General features: G+C 41.0%; 1 protein-coding gene across 1 annotated transcript; it reads left to right on the top strand.

Moving 5' to 3' along the window:
- The first annotated feature begins 1001 nt into the window (after positions 1-1001).
- Positions 1002-9893, top strand: LOC107750708 (inner centromere protein A-like). Its single transcript, XM_016566217.1, has 5 exons — positions 1002-1017; positions 2511-3206; positions 7142-7152; positions 7939-8317; positions 8425-9893. The coding sequence occupies exons 1-5, from the start codon at positions 1002-1004 to the stop codon at positions 9891-9893; spliced, it is 2571 nt and encodes an 856-aa protein (XP_016421703.1).
- Positions 9894-14833: the final 4940 nt, after the last annotated feature.

Below are 14833 nucleotides of genomic sequence, written 5' to 3'. Positions count from 1 at the left end.
GACAGACAGACAGACAGACAGACAGACAGACAGATAGACAGACAGACAGACCGACAGATCGACAGACAGACAGACAGAGATAGACAGATAGATCGACAGATAGACAGATAGATAGATCGACAGATAGACAGATAGACAGACAGATCGATAGATCGATAGATAGATAGTTTTTTTTAATGCTTCACAAGCAAATTTACAGATAAATCAAGACATCCAAATAGATAGCATAAAAACATGAAAACGGGTTATAAAATATACATTAAAAGCAGCACAAGTAAAGAAACTAAATAAGGAAAAAAGAGAGAGAGACAGCAATCACAAGGTGTTACTTTAAAATTAGCTTTAACTTTTCAGCAAATATAATTGTATAATTAGATTTTTTGTTATCAGTACATTTAAAAGAGTCAATAAACATAAGCCAAAAAACCCTTAAAACATGGTTTAGAGTTACACCTTTTACTTTTATGTGTATAAAATCACAAGATTCACCCAAAAATTAACATAAGTCATTTTTGATGCATAATATATGAAAACATCTTTGCATGTAAATTGTGTCCAGATTTCTGTTGAGAATTCCTAGATAGATTTTTCTTCTTTTTCTTTAATAACAGCAGTTTAAGAAAAAAAAGATGTAATATTTTTTCTGGCTGATCTGAACTAAATGAACAACTTCATCAATATCCCAAAATTATGGATATTGAAGTGACACCCCCCCAGTGATAGAATCCGGAAACGAAACTGAAAGCCAACTATAAAAGCCCTCGACTCAGAATCTGCCCAGTCTACATTCATGTTCAGGAGGAGCTGGTGTGCATCTGCTTATTCGACTCATCAGAACAATTAAAGAAGAAACCGCTTCTTCCATATTTCATTTCTGGTCTCAAAAAAGAAAAAGTGAATAGGCGCAAAAGGTTTCATTCTCAATTCTTTTTTTTCAGCCTCCGCGGATGTTCTTGTCTTTCAGCGTTTTTCTTCATTAATTTCAAAGTGTTGGCGTTGAAATGGCGTCAAGTTCAGGTAAGAATCAAATTGGATACAAATATATGTAGCAACATTTCCTCTAATATTCACGAAGCATTCATGAAATAAGTAAAAACTACATCTCACATGCATCTTTACACGTATAAAACTTCTCAATACACATAAAATCTATCTATGCCTTGTTATTATAGCATGCATTTGTAAATGTAATTAATAGGTGAGTATTTGTATAATAAAAAATGCATTATTAATTTCATATAAATTGTGAGGCTATATTTGAAAGTGCTTGACTGAATGATAAATACATGTTGTGATATTTAATATAATGTTATATCAGATGTGTGTTTGTGTATTTTATTATATTTAATGTTATTTTGTATGTTTATTATGTCAAAATTATGTTATTTTGACTGTGGTGTCTAAATCATAACTGTGACTAACGAAACTTATTAATAACCACGGAGCCCCAGCATCTTTTCACCGCGTTTGTTTTAGTTAAAGCTCTTACAGTATTTGGTGGGTAAACATTCTCATTCAACCTCGGCTCTGCAGTTAAATGCTGTGTCGATCGTCTCTTATTCCTTATAACCATTAAACTGCTTTGAGCCCCTCCCTCAGCTAACCTCACGTGCATAATGCACCATTATAGAGAAATGAAACCTATTGAAATGAAAGTGTGTTGACAAAAAAATATATATATATTGAACCCCCTACACACCCCCACAAAAGCAGCAGGGTATGATCTCACACAGCAACACAACACAACTGATGTATAACTCCCAACCCAGCAACACACCTGTAGCTGTAATAAAGATTACATGTGGAAGCATCTGTTGTTTCGGTTTCTTCTTCACTTGTGTTTTTTTGGAAATTTTGTACAGAAGATGTGTACACGTGCCCCCTACCATATAACAATGAAAACACGGAGTCTAGGAGCAAAAGTATAGCTCAAATATATATTTTTTTATGTATAATTCAAATGTACATAAAAAGTAGACTAAAAGTATACTTTCCTATTTTTTAGTTTAAAAGAAGTATACTAATAGCACACTTGAATAAACGTCTTTTTCGTAAGGGAAGGCATGCAACATATTTCATAGTATTCTAAGCAGTGATAAAGGCTATGTCGATTAGCATTGCTTTATTATATACTTTATATAATAAACCATATATTGTCGTAGTCGTGTGTTTATTACTCGCGTTGAATTAATGAAAGCAGTTGAATCTTCTGTTTATTCAGCAACTGCTATATGCATTTCCTGGGTTTCTTCTGCGAGGCGTATTTGGAGTTTCTCTGGCCTTTGGATGGAGATTTACTACTGATCACAGAACCGTGCTTCACTGAAAGATATGCGTGACAATCGCAGCTTCTGCCTAATCGCGATTTATCTCCTTTGCGATTTAATTTAGATTAATTGTGCAGCCCTAATTTGTACATTGGAGAAATTATTTTGTGAGGGTTGTGTTTAGAGGTATATACAGTTTATACAGTATAAACCCAACATGTGTGTGTCTGTGCTCTTTTTCAGTGAGCGATCTGAGGATTGTGCTGATAGGAAAGAATGGATCAGAAAACAGCCGAGTGGGAAACATTATACTGGGTACAGAAGCGTTTCAGAATGAAGCTGCATCTTATTCTCAGCAGCACAGTCAGAGAATCAGTGGAGAGGTGGAGGAGAGACACATCACAGTCATCGACACTCTCCTGTTCCAGCCGAATCTCTCACACTATCAGACCACACAGAGAGTGAGAGAGTGTGTGTCTCTGTCTGCTCCAGGACCTCATGTGATCATACTCGTACTGCAGTATAATGACTTCAATGAGAACGACATTCAGAGAGTGAAAACTGTGCTGAACCTCTTCAGTGAGCAGGCCATGAAACACACTATAGTGCTGACTACTGATGAAGAGACACGCAGATTCATGTCTCTGGCTTATAAGAGCACAAATAGTGCTATTCATGATTTAATAAAGGAGTGTGGAGGAGCACATCTACAGTTTGATACAATAAACCCAGGATGGCGCTCTGAGTTGTTCAGAAAAACAGAAGAGATACTCAAGAAAGAACATGAAGAATTTCTCATCTGTAACATGTATGAGGATGGAGGTGATGAAGCATCAGTGGATGAAGATCTGAGCAGATCTGGAGCTTCAGACAGAGAAGAAGACGAAGAGGAGGATTCTGATCTCAAAGAGAGCACAAAAACAGCAAGTGATGGAGGAGGTTTGTCAAAGTTTTGCATGGAATGATTTTTGTGTCCTTTAAAGGGGTCATTAACTGCCTTTGTTTTTTATTTTGTACTGTTCTCTGAGGTCCACTTATAATGTTATCAAGATTTTTACATCAAAAACATCATAATTTAGAAGTAATAGGCTATTTTCTGTCCTGTTTTGACCCCCTCATCAGAACGCTCTGTTTGAATAGGTGTGGAGGATTGTCGACTCACTATGAGTCTAAACGCACACTGCTGTGATTGGCTAATAGTTGTGTGTGTTTGACAGCCTACATCCTTCACAGATGGACGCATACGTACCCAGAACATATCAAACGACCTGTTTAACAGATAAAGCAATAGTGAGCACATAATAAAAACAGTTCCTTACACTTGTGTGGTGCCACATTATCACCCTGCAGCCCAAGACTGGTTGCCCACTGAAGCTAAGCAGGGTTGAGCTGGTCAGTACCTGGATGGGAGACCTGCTGGGAAAACTAGGTTGCTGCTGGAAGAGGTGTTAGTGAGGCCAGCAGGGGGTGCTCACCCTGTGGTCTGTGTGGGTCCTAACGCCCCGGTGTAGTGATGGGGACACATTGCTGTAAAAAGCACCGTCCTTCGGATGAGACATTAAACCGAGGTCCTGACTCTCTGTGGTCACTAAAAATCCCATGGCACTTCTCGTAAAGAGTAGGGGTGTATCCCGGTGTCCTGGCCAAATTCCCTCCACTGGCCCTTGTCTATCATGGCCTCCTAATAATCCCCATCCACTCGATTGCCTCTATCTCTCTCTCCTCTCCACCTGTAGCTGGTGTGTGGTGAGCGCACTGGCGCAATTGTCCTGTGGCTGCCGTTGCATCATCCAGGTGGATGCTGAACACGGTGGTGGTTGAGGAGAGACCCCCACCCCACATGATTGTAAAGCGCTTTGGGTGTACAGCAATACACAGTGAAAGCGCTATATACGTAAATGCCTCATTCATTCATTCATTCACATTACTGTCAGATCCAATATAGTCCACAGCATCGTCTTTTAGTTTCAATCTTTCTGAAAATCCTGTGTTGAATTGCGCCTTGTTTGTAAACGAATCTGCGGTGAAATGAAGTGAACAAAGGAAGTTCTTACTGACGCGGCCTGGATCTTCATTAAAAATAAAGTTCATCCACTCTTTCCTAATGTTGGGATCAGAAGGAAGGCAAAGAACAGCTTGGCACTGAACAGCGTCTTGTTGTCTTCTGAGCGTCTTTATCGTTTGGTTTCTACATAGACCTGGGGCCCATTCTTCGTACGTCGCTAACTCGGTTAGCTGGATTTGATTGTTGACGATTTGGCATGCTCTTGGATTATTTAGTTCTTCGAAGCTCATCCTGGACTTGCTGCCATAGCAACAGGTCCATAAGAACCGGTGGGCGGGGCTAAACAGGCAGTGCTGTAGAATCGGTGGGCGGGGCTAAACAGGCGGTGCTGTGGAATCTGTGGGTGGGGCTAAACAGGCGGTGCTGTAGAATCGGTGGGCGGGGCTAAACAGGCGGTGCTGTGGAATCTGTGGGCGGGGCTAAACAGGCGATGCTGTGGAATCTGTGGGCGAGGCTAAACAGGCGGTGCTGCAGAATCGGTGACCTGCGTTTGCCTCTCTCGTTATTTACACTACATGCGTGAATCGGTGGGCGGAGCTAAACAGGCAGTGATGTAGAAGCAGGTGTTGATCATCTTCTGTGGAGGCGGGGTTTAGACACACTATTACGTCATAAAGTGGCACATTCCACAACCAGACTGGCTTCAATATAAGCTGTTTTTATACTTACAAGAAAGTTTTGAGTTCTGGAACTTACAGGATGTTTTTATAGCACAATGACCTCTTATCTGTCAAAAGATCAAGGGAATTTTGGTTTCTCAGTTCATGACTCCTTTAATAGATTCTGTGCAGTATAAGAGACAGCCTTCAGTAAAAAAAAAATAATGTACTGCAATCTAATTGTATTTTACAAATATAATATTTTTGTAGATGCTTTAGCATACATTTGGTACCAAAGCTGAACTGAGTCTATCTACTATCTCTAAATATTGTTTCATTGATGACTACAGGAAAAGCAAAGCTGAACATTGTGCTGTGTGGAAATAATACAACATTCAAGAGCTCAGTGTCTAAAATGTTTCAAATGGCGGCACGAGAGAAGAGTACGGGCAGGTCGCACATACGCCTTGAATTGTTTTTGCACTAATTAGTTTGTCCAGAAGGTGGCAACACTGGCCGGGGCCGGCCAGTAGCGCTTCAATGAACAAACACTCACACACATTTATGTCAAAATGCGTTGTTTAAGCGAGTGACCTCGTAAACACGGTCTTAAAAATGACTGTAAAGATTTGGGATAAAACCGGATGTGTGTCAGATTCGCGTCAGGTTTTAAAGAGACAGCACGGCTTTTAAAGTGAAACCTGCTGAAGTCTGTCATTGAGGTAAATGACAGAACAAAGGAAAAAGAGAAATCACTCACTGCTCACTGATTAACTTTTGTAGCTTGAATAAAAATGAATCTATATAGTTTATGCATATACACTTTATAGTTTATGTGAAGATTGTTTTAAGTTCACTTAAATTAAAAGTTATATTTTTTCAGAGCCTTTTAAATGTCAAAAATAATGGCTTTCAATTATACTGTAATGTTGAGGGGAATTGCATTTAATTGAGACATCAGTAGCATTATTGGTATCAATGGTACTGGTCTTCATTAATAATAGGCTACTTAGTAAAAAGATGCCATTAAACACATTAAAAATATACCACCATTATGTTGTTTCTACATTAATTTGGAGGTTCAATGTGAAATTATGACAATATAAATATATTAATATGCAATTAATCACGATTTATTATTTTTTAAATTATTTTTAAAAAATTTATTGATTGACAGACAGCACTAATGTTAACCTTTTATAAATGTTGGTGTTTGTAATATTAGTTCATTTTACTCCTGAATATGCATTTAAGATTTCTACTTTTATAGGCCCCCAGGGAATTCTGTGTTTATTGCTCTTCTTTCTATAACACAATAATGATTTAAAATTTCTGAATAATGTTCGCTTCATCAGTCATAACTAGGTGCTGCTATCACATGTCTCATTTCTCTCACATCAACACAACCAGTTTGCAGAACCTTTAAAGGTGGGGCAAGTGATTTCTGGTAGCCAATGTTGATATTTAAAATCACCAAAACAAACACGCCCCTACCCCAAAAGGGTCTCGCCCCTATTTTGATAGCTCCACCCCACACATACATACGCAACCCAGGCAACGATTAGTTCTGTGAAACAAAGCAAAACCAATGTTACTGACCTATCAAGAAGAAACAAAGCAACAACGGCAACCTCGACATCCGATCGCAGGCCTTCCCGCTCCTTGAGTTCTCTCCAGCGCTGGAAAGCTGATCCGATATTTACACGGGTGCTACTTCTTGCCTTATCGTAAGCCTTCTTTTGTTCCGCAGACGTTTTCCTCTTTTGTTTTTTATCCGCCATCTTTATCTTTCTGTCGTCGCTCGGCTCGGCTAGTGTCTGTCTTGTGCACTGAACGCTCTCACCATTATGTTGTTTCTACATTAATTTGGAGGTTCAATGTGAAATTATGACAATATAAATATATTAATATGCAATTAATCACGATTTATTATTTTTTAAATTATTTTTAAAAAATTTATTGATTGACAGACAGCACTAATGTTAACCTTTTATAAATGTTGGTGTTTGTAATATTAGTTCATTTTACTCCTGAATATGCATTTAAGATTTCTACTTTTATAGGCCCCCAGGGAATTCTGTGTTTATTGCTCTTCTTTCTATAACACAATAATGATTTAAAATTTCTGAATAATGTTCGCTTCATCAGTCATAACTAGGTGCTGCTATCACATGTCTCATTTCTCTCACATCAACACAACCAGTTTGCAGAACCTTTAAAGGTGGGTAAGCTAATGCACAAGAAAGCTAATAAAATAATTTAAACTCTCGAATAAAGTTAATAGTAAATGAATGAGTTGAAAAGTGTTGATTGTGACATTAAATTTATACCTGGGACAAGGACGAGATGAGGCGAGGATCTACATGTGGCGAAATTTACTAACAAAAATCCAACTAGATAAATACAAGACAACCCTGGAGTTGGCTCACCCTCCGCCTATGGGTGAGAGTTTTATCTTTGGTGTTTCCGCATGAGTAAGTGTTCAGGACATGAAAGGTTGTTTACTAGTGGGAAACTAGTCAATTACAGTGCAGTCGTGATTACAGTAATTCTGACATGATGTGAATGCAGCATTAATCTAACTTAAGTTTAAATCACATTGTTAAACTAGTTTATTCCTTTGACACAGATCCAGAGGGCTATTTTTATCACATTAACAACAATACACATATATTAGTTAGTATTAGTATTACTAGCAGCAGCCTAAACTACACTTTCACTGACCAGATTTTAAGTTTCATAACTTGACACAGGCCAGATAAAGCTGATGTTAATAACTATACTTAATATGATCCTTAATTCAACCTATAATCAGAAATAATCGTTATATAGATTAATAAATTGAGTAAATAAGCAGCCGGTGACTTTGATATACTCTCGCATAAAACTGTCGTCCATAAAAACACCGAAATTCCGATAGTAAAGCATATTTACGTGTATTATATTGCAGGAACGAGGATTAAACTGTGTAAAAATTAAATACAAATGTGATTTAAATATTAATGAGTCTCACCTCATCCTCATCATTCCTGATGCTCCACTTAATAATGAAGACAGAGCAGAAATAGAGGAGATCCAGAGGATCTTCAGCTCAAGAGTCAACAAACACATCATGATCCTCATAAAGCAGAATCCAGAGCATCAGACAGCAGAACTCAATGAAGAAACACAGTCTGTCATTGAGAGATTTGGAGGACGACATCATTTCATCGGCCTGAACACACAAGTGTCTGAGCTGATGGAGAAACTGGAGCAGATGGTTGAGGAAAACAGTGGTGTTTGTTTCTCCACAGAGACACTGATGGAGGCACAGATGGAGAAACTGCAGGAAGTTGAAGAAATGAAGAAGAGAGTCCATTCATTACAGACGTGGTTTCAGTCACAAGGTAATGATCGGGAAATCTGCATTGATTAAACACTTTTCATGATTGCTGAAGTCTACACAGTGTTCATTTGAAATTCAATAACTTGTTTTTTTTTTATCTATCTTTAGATTCAAGAGACAGAGAAGATGATCTGAGGATTGTTCTGCTGGGAAAAACTGGAGCTGGGAAGAGTTCAACTGGAAACACCATCTTAGGAAGAGTCATGTTTAAAGCTGAAATATCTCAAGAGTCTGTTACTGAAGTGTGTCGTAGAGAGACAGCTGAAATCAATGGCAGACACATCACTGTGATCGACACTCCAGGACTGTTTGATACTGAACTCAGTAATGAAGAAACCCAGAGAGAAATCAGCAACTGCATCCCTATGATCCTGCCTGGACCACATGTGTTCATCATCGTGCTCAATTTAGGACAACGATTCACTCAAGAAGAAGCAACAGCAGTGAAGATCATCCAAGAGACGTTTGGTGAAAACTCTTTAATGTACACCATGGTGCTCTTCACCAGAGGAGATGATCTGAATGATAAAACCATTGAACAGTGTTTGGGAAAACCTGGATCTGCTTTAAATGAACTGATTGAAGCGTGTGGAAAAAGATTCCATGTGTTCAATAATAAAGAGACTGGAGACCGAACACAGGTGACTGATCTACTGGAGAAGATAGACAACATGGTGAAAACAAACGGAGGGAGCTACTACTCATGTAAGATGTTCAGAGAGATGGAGAGAGAAATACAAAAACAACAGATGAAGATCCTGATGGAGAAAGTGGAGCAAGTGAACAGAGAAAAAGAAGAACTGATGAACAAACATGAAGAAGAAAAAAAGAAGATGAAGATGAAGATGGAGGAAGAACGACAGAATCATGACAAAGAGAGAAAAAGAAGAGAAGAAGAATTTAGAGAGAGAGAAGAACGATATAAAACAGAGATAAAAGAAAGAGAAGAACAAGAGAGAAAGATACGAGAGGAGCTGAAGAGAGAACGAGAGGAATGGGAGAAACAGAAACAAGAGGAACGACAAAGAAGACAAGAAGAGGAGGAGAAATGGAGAAAGAGAGAACAGAAAATGATGGATGAAGAAAGACAGAAGCGTAACAGAGAGAAAAAGAGAAGAGAAGAGGAATTTGACGAGATGGAAGAGCAATATAAAACAGAGATGAAAAAAGAACGAGCGAAATGGGAGAAACAGGAACGACAAGAAAGAAAAAGAAGAGATGAAGAGGAGGACAGAAGAAGGAGAATGAAACAACAGGAAGAATATGATCAAGCTTATGAGAAACTTAATCGAGAAAGAGAAAGACAGAGAGAGAAAGCACAACTTCAGTTCCAATATGAAGAACAGATCAGGGGAATGACGAAGAAGATGGAGGAAGAAAGACAGGATCATGACAAAGAGAGAAAGATAAGAGAGGAGCTGAAGAGAGAACGAGAGGAATGGGAGAAACAGAAACAACAGGAACGACAAAGAAGAGAAGAAACACCCAACTCTATTCAACTTGATACAGGAACTCCTGAGGTTCCGCACACAAACAACAAGTCAGAATCAAAACCATCTCATTTTGGAATTAATTAGCCAAAAATGTAGTATTTGGGTGTGAACAAAGCTGAGATACTGATGCAGGATATAATGATTCTTAATAGCAACCTTTGTGTGTGTATCTTTAAGAGCAATGTTAATCATTGAATCATATAATCATTATTCATGTATTTAATCATTTATTATATAACTCATTATTTTCCTTGCTTGCTATTGTTGTTTAATCTAATGGCGATTGTCCAATACAGTGATAAATCTCCGCTCAGTGCTGCTGACAAAGCTAAAATGTGTCTGTAGTGTTTAATCTAAGTTTATTTCAGTGCACAGCCAATATATATATACACACATCAACATATATACACGCAATTACAGTTGGAAAGAGGAAAGCCAATTGAGCGGAACGGCCAGCAACACCCTGACAATTAAAAGCTTCGACAATTGAACCTGATCCTGATTTTTCTATGTGTGTGCTTTGTGTTCTTCTGTGTTGCTCTGGCTTCTCCTGCTGTCTAACTGCTGTTGTCTGTGTTGTGTTGTTGGTGAAATAAATAGATGGATATCAACTGCCGATTCGCTCTTCATTTAATCTGACAGAATAAAACATTGTGTGATTTCGCCCGTTTACATTCCTCTCCCATGCAGAGACTGTGCAGAAAAAGAAGAGGAGGAGCAAAGACAGGAAATTAACATTAACACTTCAGTCTGAAATTTAAAGGGGAAGATGCACACATATAAAGTGTACATTTGATCATTTTTGTGTAATTCCACATATAAAACACATAATTTTCCATACCTGTTACACCTGCTTGACCGGCTCATGAGTGCCACCTGATTCCCGTCCCAGCTCATGAAGTGGAGTACAGAGAAACCTAGAGAATATCAGTCGAGTGAGAGAGACTGAGGCTTTCCTCTTTGAGAGACGCTACCATCTTCTGGCTCTGTTGTTTTCTGTGTTGTGTGTGTTGCCTTGCCTGTAGTGTTCAGATAAAGCTGTGTAGTGTGTTTCAGCTAACCTTTGTGCACCTGAGACTTCAGATCAATCTGAGCTGTGTAGTATTTCAGCTAAATTTGTAAGAATCAGGGATTCTACAGTGCATTGCCTCTGGACACCATGTCTGCGCCCAAGTTCAGACTGTCCGGCACATGAACCGCTCTTAGCGAGAGGAGTTTGTCCTGTGCCCAAAATAGGAGGCGTCGGGCCATCCTGTAAAGGGGGAGTGACCTAAGACCGCCTTGGCGATTGATATAAGCTACCACCGTCGTGTTGTCCAACCGGACCAGGACGTGGTGCCCTTCCAAGGCTGGCAGAAAGGTTTTCAGGGCCAAGAAAACCGCCATCAGTTCGAGGCAGTTGATATGCAGGGGTTGCTCGTGGGTCGACCAGGAGCCGGATGCCGGATTGCCCTCTAACAGAGTGCCCCAACCCAAGTTGGAGGTGTCTGTTGTCACTACCTTCCTCCTGGAGGTCAGTACCAACTGCACACCTGATTGGAACAGGCAGGGAATTGTCCAGGGGGCCACAGCTCTGATACAGCGGTGGGTTACCCTGATATAAAACCGGCCAAGGCTCCAAGCGTAGGACAGGACGCGGGCTTTGAACCAAAACTGAAGAGGCTGCATGTGCAGCAGGCCTAGAGGAATCACAGAGGAGGCGGCCACCATGAGGCAGGGAAGTCCCTGGTTTCAAAGATGCCGCCAGTCGCTGTATAGTCAGGGACCGCTCCGGCGTACTTCATGCCCGCATCTGGGCGGAGTCTATGATCATCCCCAGAAAGACAACCTGCTGTCTGGGTGACAATTGATTCTTGGACAGGTTGATTCTCAACCCGAGGCGCTCTAGGTGTCTGTGCAACAGCGTCCTGTGAGTGACTAACTCCCGTTCTGATCTGGCCAGAACCAGCCAATCATCGAGGGAGTTCAAAATGTGGATTCCCATCTGACTCAGCATCTATGCACTTCGTAAAAGTGCGAGGGGCCAGAGACAGTCCAAACGGTACTGCATATTGATAGGCCACTCCCTCAAACACGAATCTAAAGAATAGTCTGTGACGGGGTGGCTATGTGAATGTGAAAGTATCCATCTTTCAGATCCACTATCAGAAACCAGTCCTCGGGGCAAATCTGCGCGAGGATCTGTTTCAGAGTTAACATCTTGAACGGCCGTCTCATAAGAGAGCGATTCAGATGTTTGAGATCTAGAATAGGTCTGAGCCTGTCTTCTTTCTTGGGCACGAGGAAGTAGCGGCTGAGAAAGACTGACTCGTTGTTCGCTAGAGGTACCGCTTCCACAGCACCTTTTGTAAGCAGTGTTTGCACCTCGGACCGGAGAACGTGAGCTTTGTTGTCCTGTACCGAAGTCTGAATAACACCTCTGAAGCGAGGCGGCCTGCGAGCGAACTGAAGCAAGCAACCTCGTTTTATTGTGTTTAGAACCCAGCTTGACACATCCCTAATGGCTGCCCAAGCCATGAACCGGGATGCAAGGGGTTCTAATTTTACGAAGGAAAGTTCGCCGCGAGGGGGCGGGGAACTTGCGTTTGCAAGTGTAAGTGTGGGAAGAGGAAAATTGCTCTTTTGAGTATGTGGGTCCTCTACCACAGCTGTAAAACATTCGGGTACGCACTGCACTGGCAGGACGTGACCCGCTAGCAACAAGTCTCCATCACTCAGAGGTGCTCGGAGGGGTGGAGGATGAATGCGAGCTGTCTTCGGGGGAGTTCTGGCCGAGGCGAGAACTGACCCTCTCCTTTTCCTTTCTGTGAGCCGTTCAGGGTGGCTTCAGAGGCTCAGGGTCCAGCATTACTTGAGGGCGGGGACCCTGACGCTTCGGGTGTGGAAACCGTTTTGCCGTCCGGGGGCGCTGCTGATGTCCAGGCTCAGATTTCTGCTGTGGCGGCACCGGCTTCGCAGGCTGCTGAGTGGAGGGGGTTTTCTGGCGACTGGCAGCTGCTGAGCCAGAGCGTTTAGGGAGGAAGTGACGCAGCGCTTGCGACGTCTTCTGAGTCTTCTAGTTGTGAGGGAGGAAGGGCTTCGGGCTCTTTGCTGGAACAAACCCATTCCTCGGCGTCCGACGCCATCAAAGACATCGAGTCGTCAACGGCAATCTCTTCCCCGGAGGCACCGAAGGAAACCAAGCCACTCGCAGCCGAGGAGGGGCATTGGTCATCCTGTGTAAAACACACCGGCGCAACAAGGTGAAGCGGGGAGGGGCACGCAAGCGCTGAGCCGACGTGACACCGCTCGAACCCGCTGAGAAAGACCCTCTGCTCTGCTGTTTCTTTCTCTTAGGCGAGAAAGGAACCGGGAGAGCCGAGCAGGAAGGACCGCCTTCCTTGAAGAAGGCGATCCGCGAGCAGAGACAGGAAAGACTCATTCCCTCACAGTGAGAACATGAGCCTTCAGCTAGCGCAGACTCTGAGTGGGCGCTGCCCAGGCAGGCGACACACTCGCTGTGCCCGTCTGCCTCGCGGCGCGACATTTGCAGACACGCGCGCTAGAAATTTGCTCAGAAAAAATGCTCTTTTAGAGGTGCCAGATGGCCGCAGGGGAGCTCTTCGTCCTCTGCCAAGGGTTCTTCGACGGCGGCGAGCAAAGCTGAGCTTCTTTCGTCTTCGTTTTTTGGCTTTTTGTAGAGTCAGCGAAGAGATGATCCTCATCGCTGAAGGAGAATATTCTGATGAAATGGCGCTCCAAGCCGACCTTTATAGGGGTCGGCTCCGCCAATTCTGGCGGGATAAAGCGCAATTGGTTAGTGCAGCTACACAAACGTGAACAAATCAGGCTTCAGTATTCAGTAGTAAACAGGAGTTTCCCCATACACAATGTGAGAGAACGTTTGAAAGGGAACTGATGTTGTTGAAAATAATATGCAGAGAAAAACCAAGTCCTATGTTTGGTGGATGTCATGTTTCTCTATAGGACCCTTTGCGTTACACACCTTATTAGTATTCCAAAGTATTCTAAAGTATTTAGATTCAATTACAACACTTGTGTAATCTAATGAAATGTTACAAATTACTTTTTTAAAGCATGTATTTTGTAATCTGCAGTGAAATACTTTTTAAAAGTAATCGTCCCAACCCTGCTTACAGTTGTACCTAGATTAAATCATTAAAGTACAGACATAATTGAGACATCAAGTATGAACATAAATTAAGATATCATACTTAATACTGCAAATATAAATCACAATGCAAGGTTTGAAATAGTTGTTCAAACTGACTAACAGTTTGATTTATATGCTGCAGTTGATACTTACTAGTGATGATTGTCTCTCTGTTGAGTGTCCAATACTTGATCTAAAAATGTAAGCATGTTTCTTATCTTTAGCAATAGGCTAATAAGTGTTGGAAAAGTGAATGTAAAAATTACTCAGAGATAGGCAGCTACACATAGATCACAGGTTTGGACCAAATCTCTTAACTCTTCTCCAATAAGAGTTCAAGCAGTGTTTCCAGGTCCGCTCTGTCTAACGAGTGTACATGACAGCTTTATCAATTACTTTACTCATTCCAAAGATCCTTTACTCAAGTTCAAACTATAGATGCCAACATTAACACTTACTAGTGACACACAGTAACATTACCTGCTGATAAACTGAAATATGTTGTGCTGATCGCGATTAGCATCTCAATTTAACACACTACTATATTGATGATAGGTATTTAGGTATTTAAATACCGTCTGCAGTTTGCAGTATGTTGACTATCCGTTGGTAAAACTGTAGTTATGTGTACAGAAATAAGCCATTTGAAAATGACAAAGACTTGTTTATCCGCCTGTAGCATCCACTATCAACTGTATTCAACTCTCTAATTTTACTGTAGTATCAATTTTTTTTAAAACCATTAGTCATTTATATGGCTATGCGAAGTTAAAGTGGCATTTAAAAATCCTGGTGCAATAAAAGCTCTTTAAAATTGGTAATATTGTTAGACCATTCACTCTAGTATGAAGCCCAAATTTTAGCTTTAAAG

This window comes from Sinocyclocheilus rhinocerous, unplaced genomic scaffold (genome assembly GCF_001515625.1).
Source record: "Sinocyclocheilus rhinocerous isolate Xijiao unplaced genomic scaffold, SAMN03320098_v1.1 scaffold302, whole genome shotgun sequence".
Lineage (NCBI taxonomy): Eukaryota > Metazoa > Chordata > Actinopteri > Cypriniformes > Cyprinidae > Sinocyclocheilus > Sinocyclocheilus rhinocerous.
This window is presented reverse-complemented; position numbering and strand designations above follow the sequence as displayed.

Excerpts from the sequence above, each read along its gene's own strand:
- LOC107750708 (XM_016566217.1), top strand. Across the intron at positions 8,318-8,424 it reads GACGTGGTTTCAGTCACAAG|ATTCAAGAGACAGAGAAGAT; the intron begins GTAATGATCGGG and ends ATCTATCTTTAG.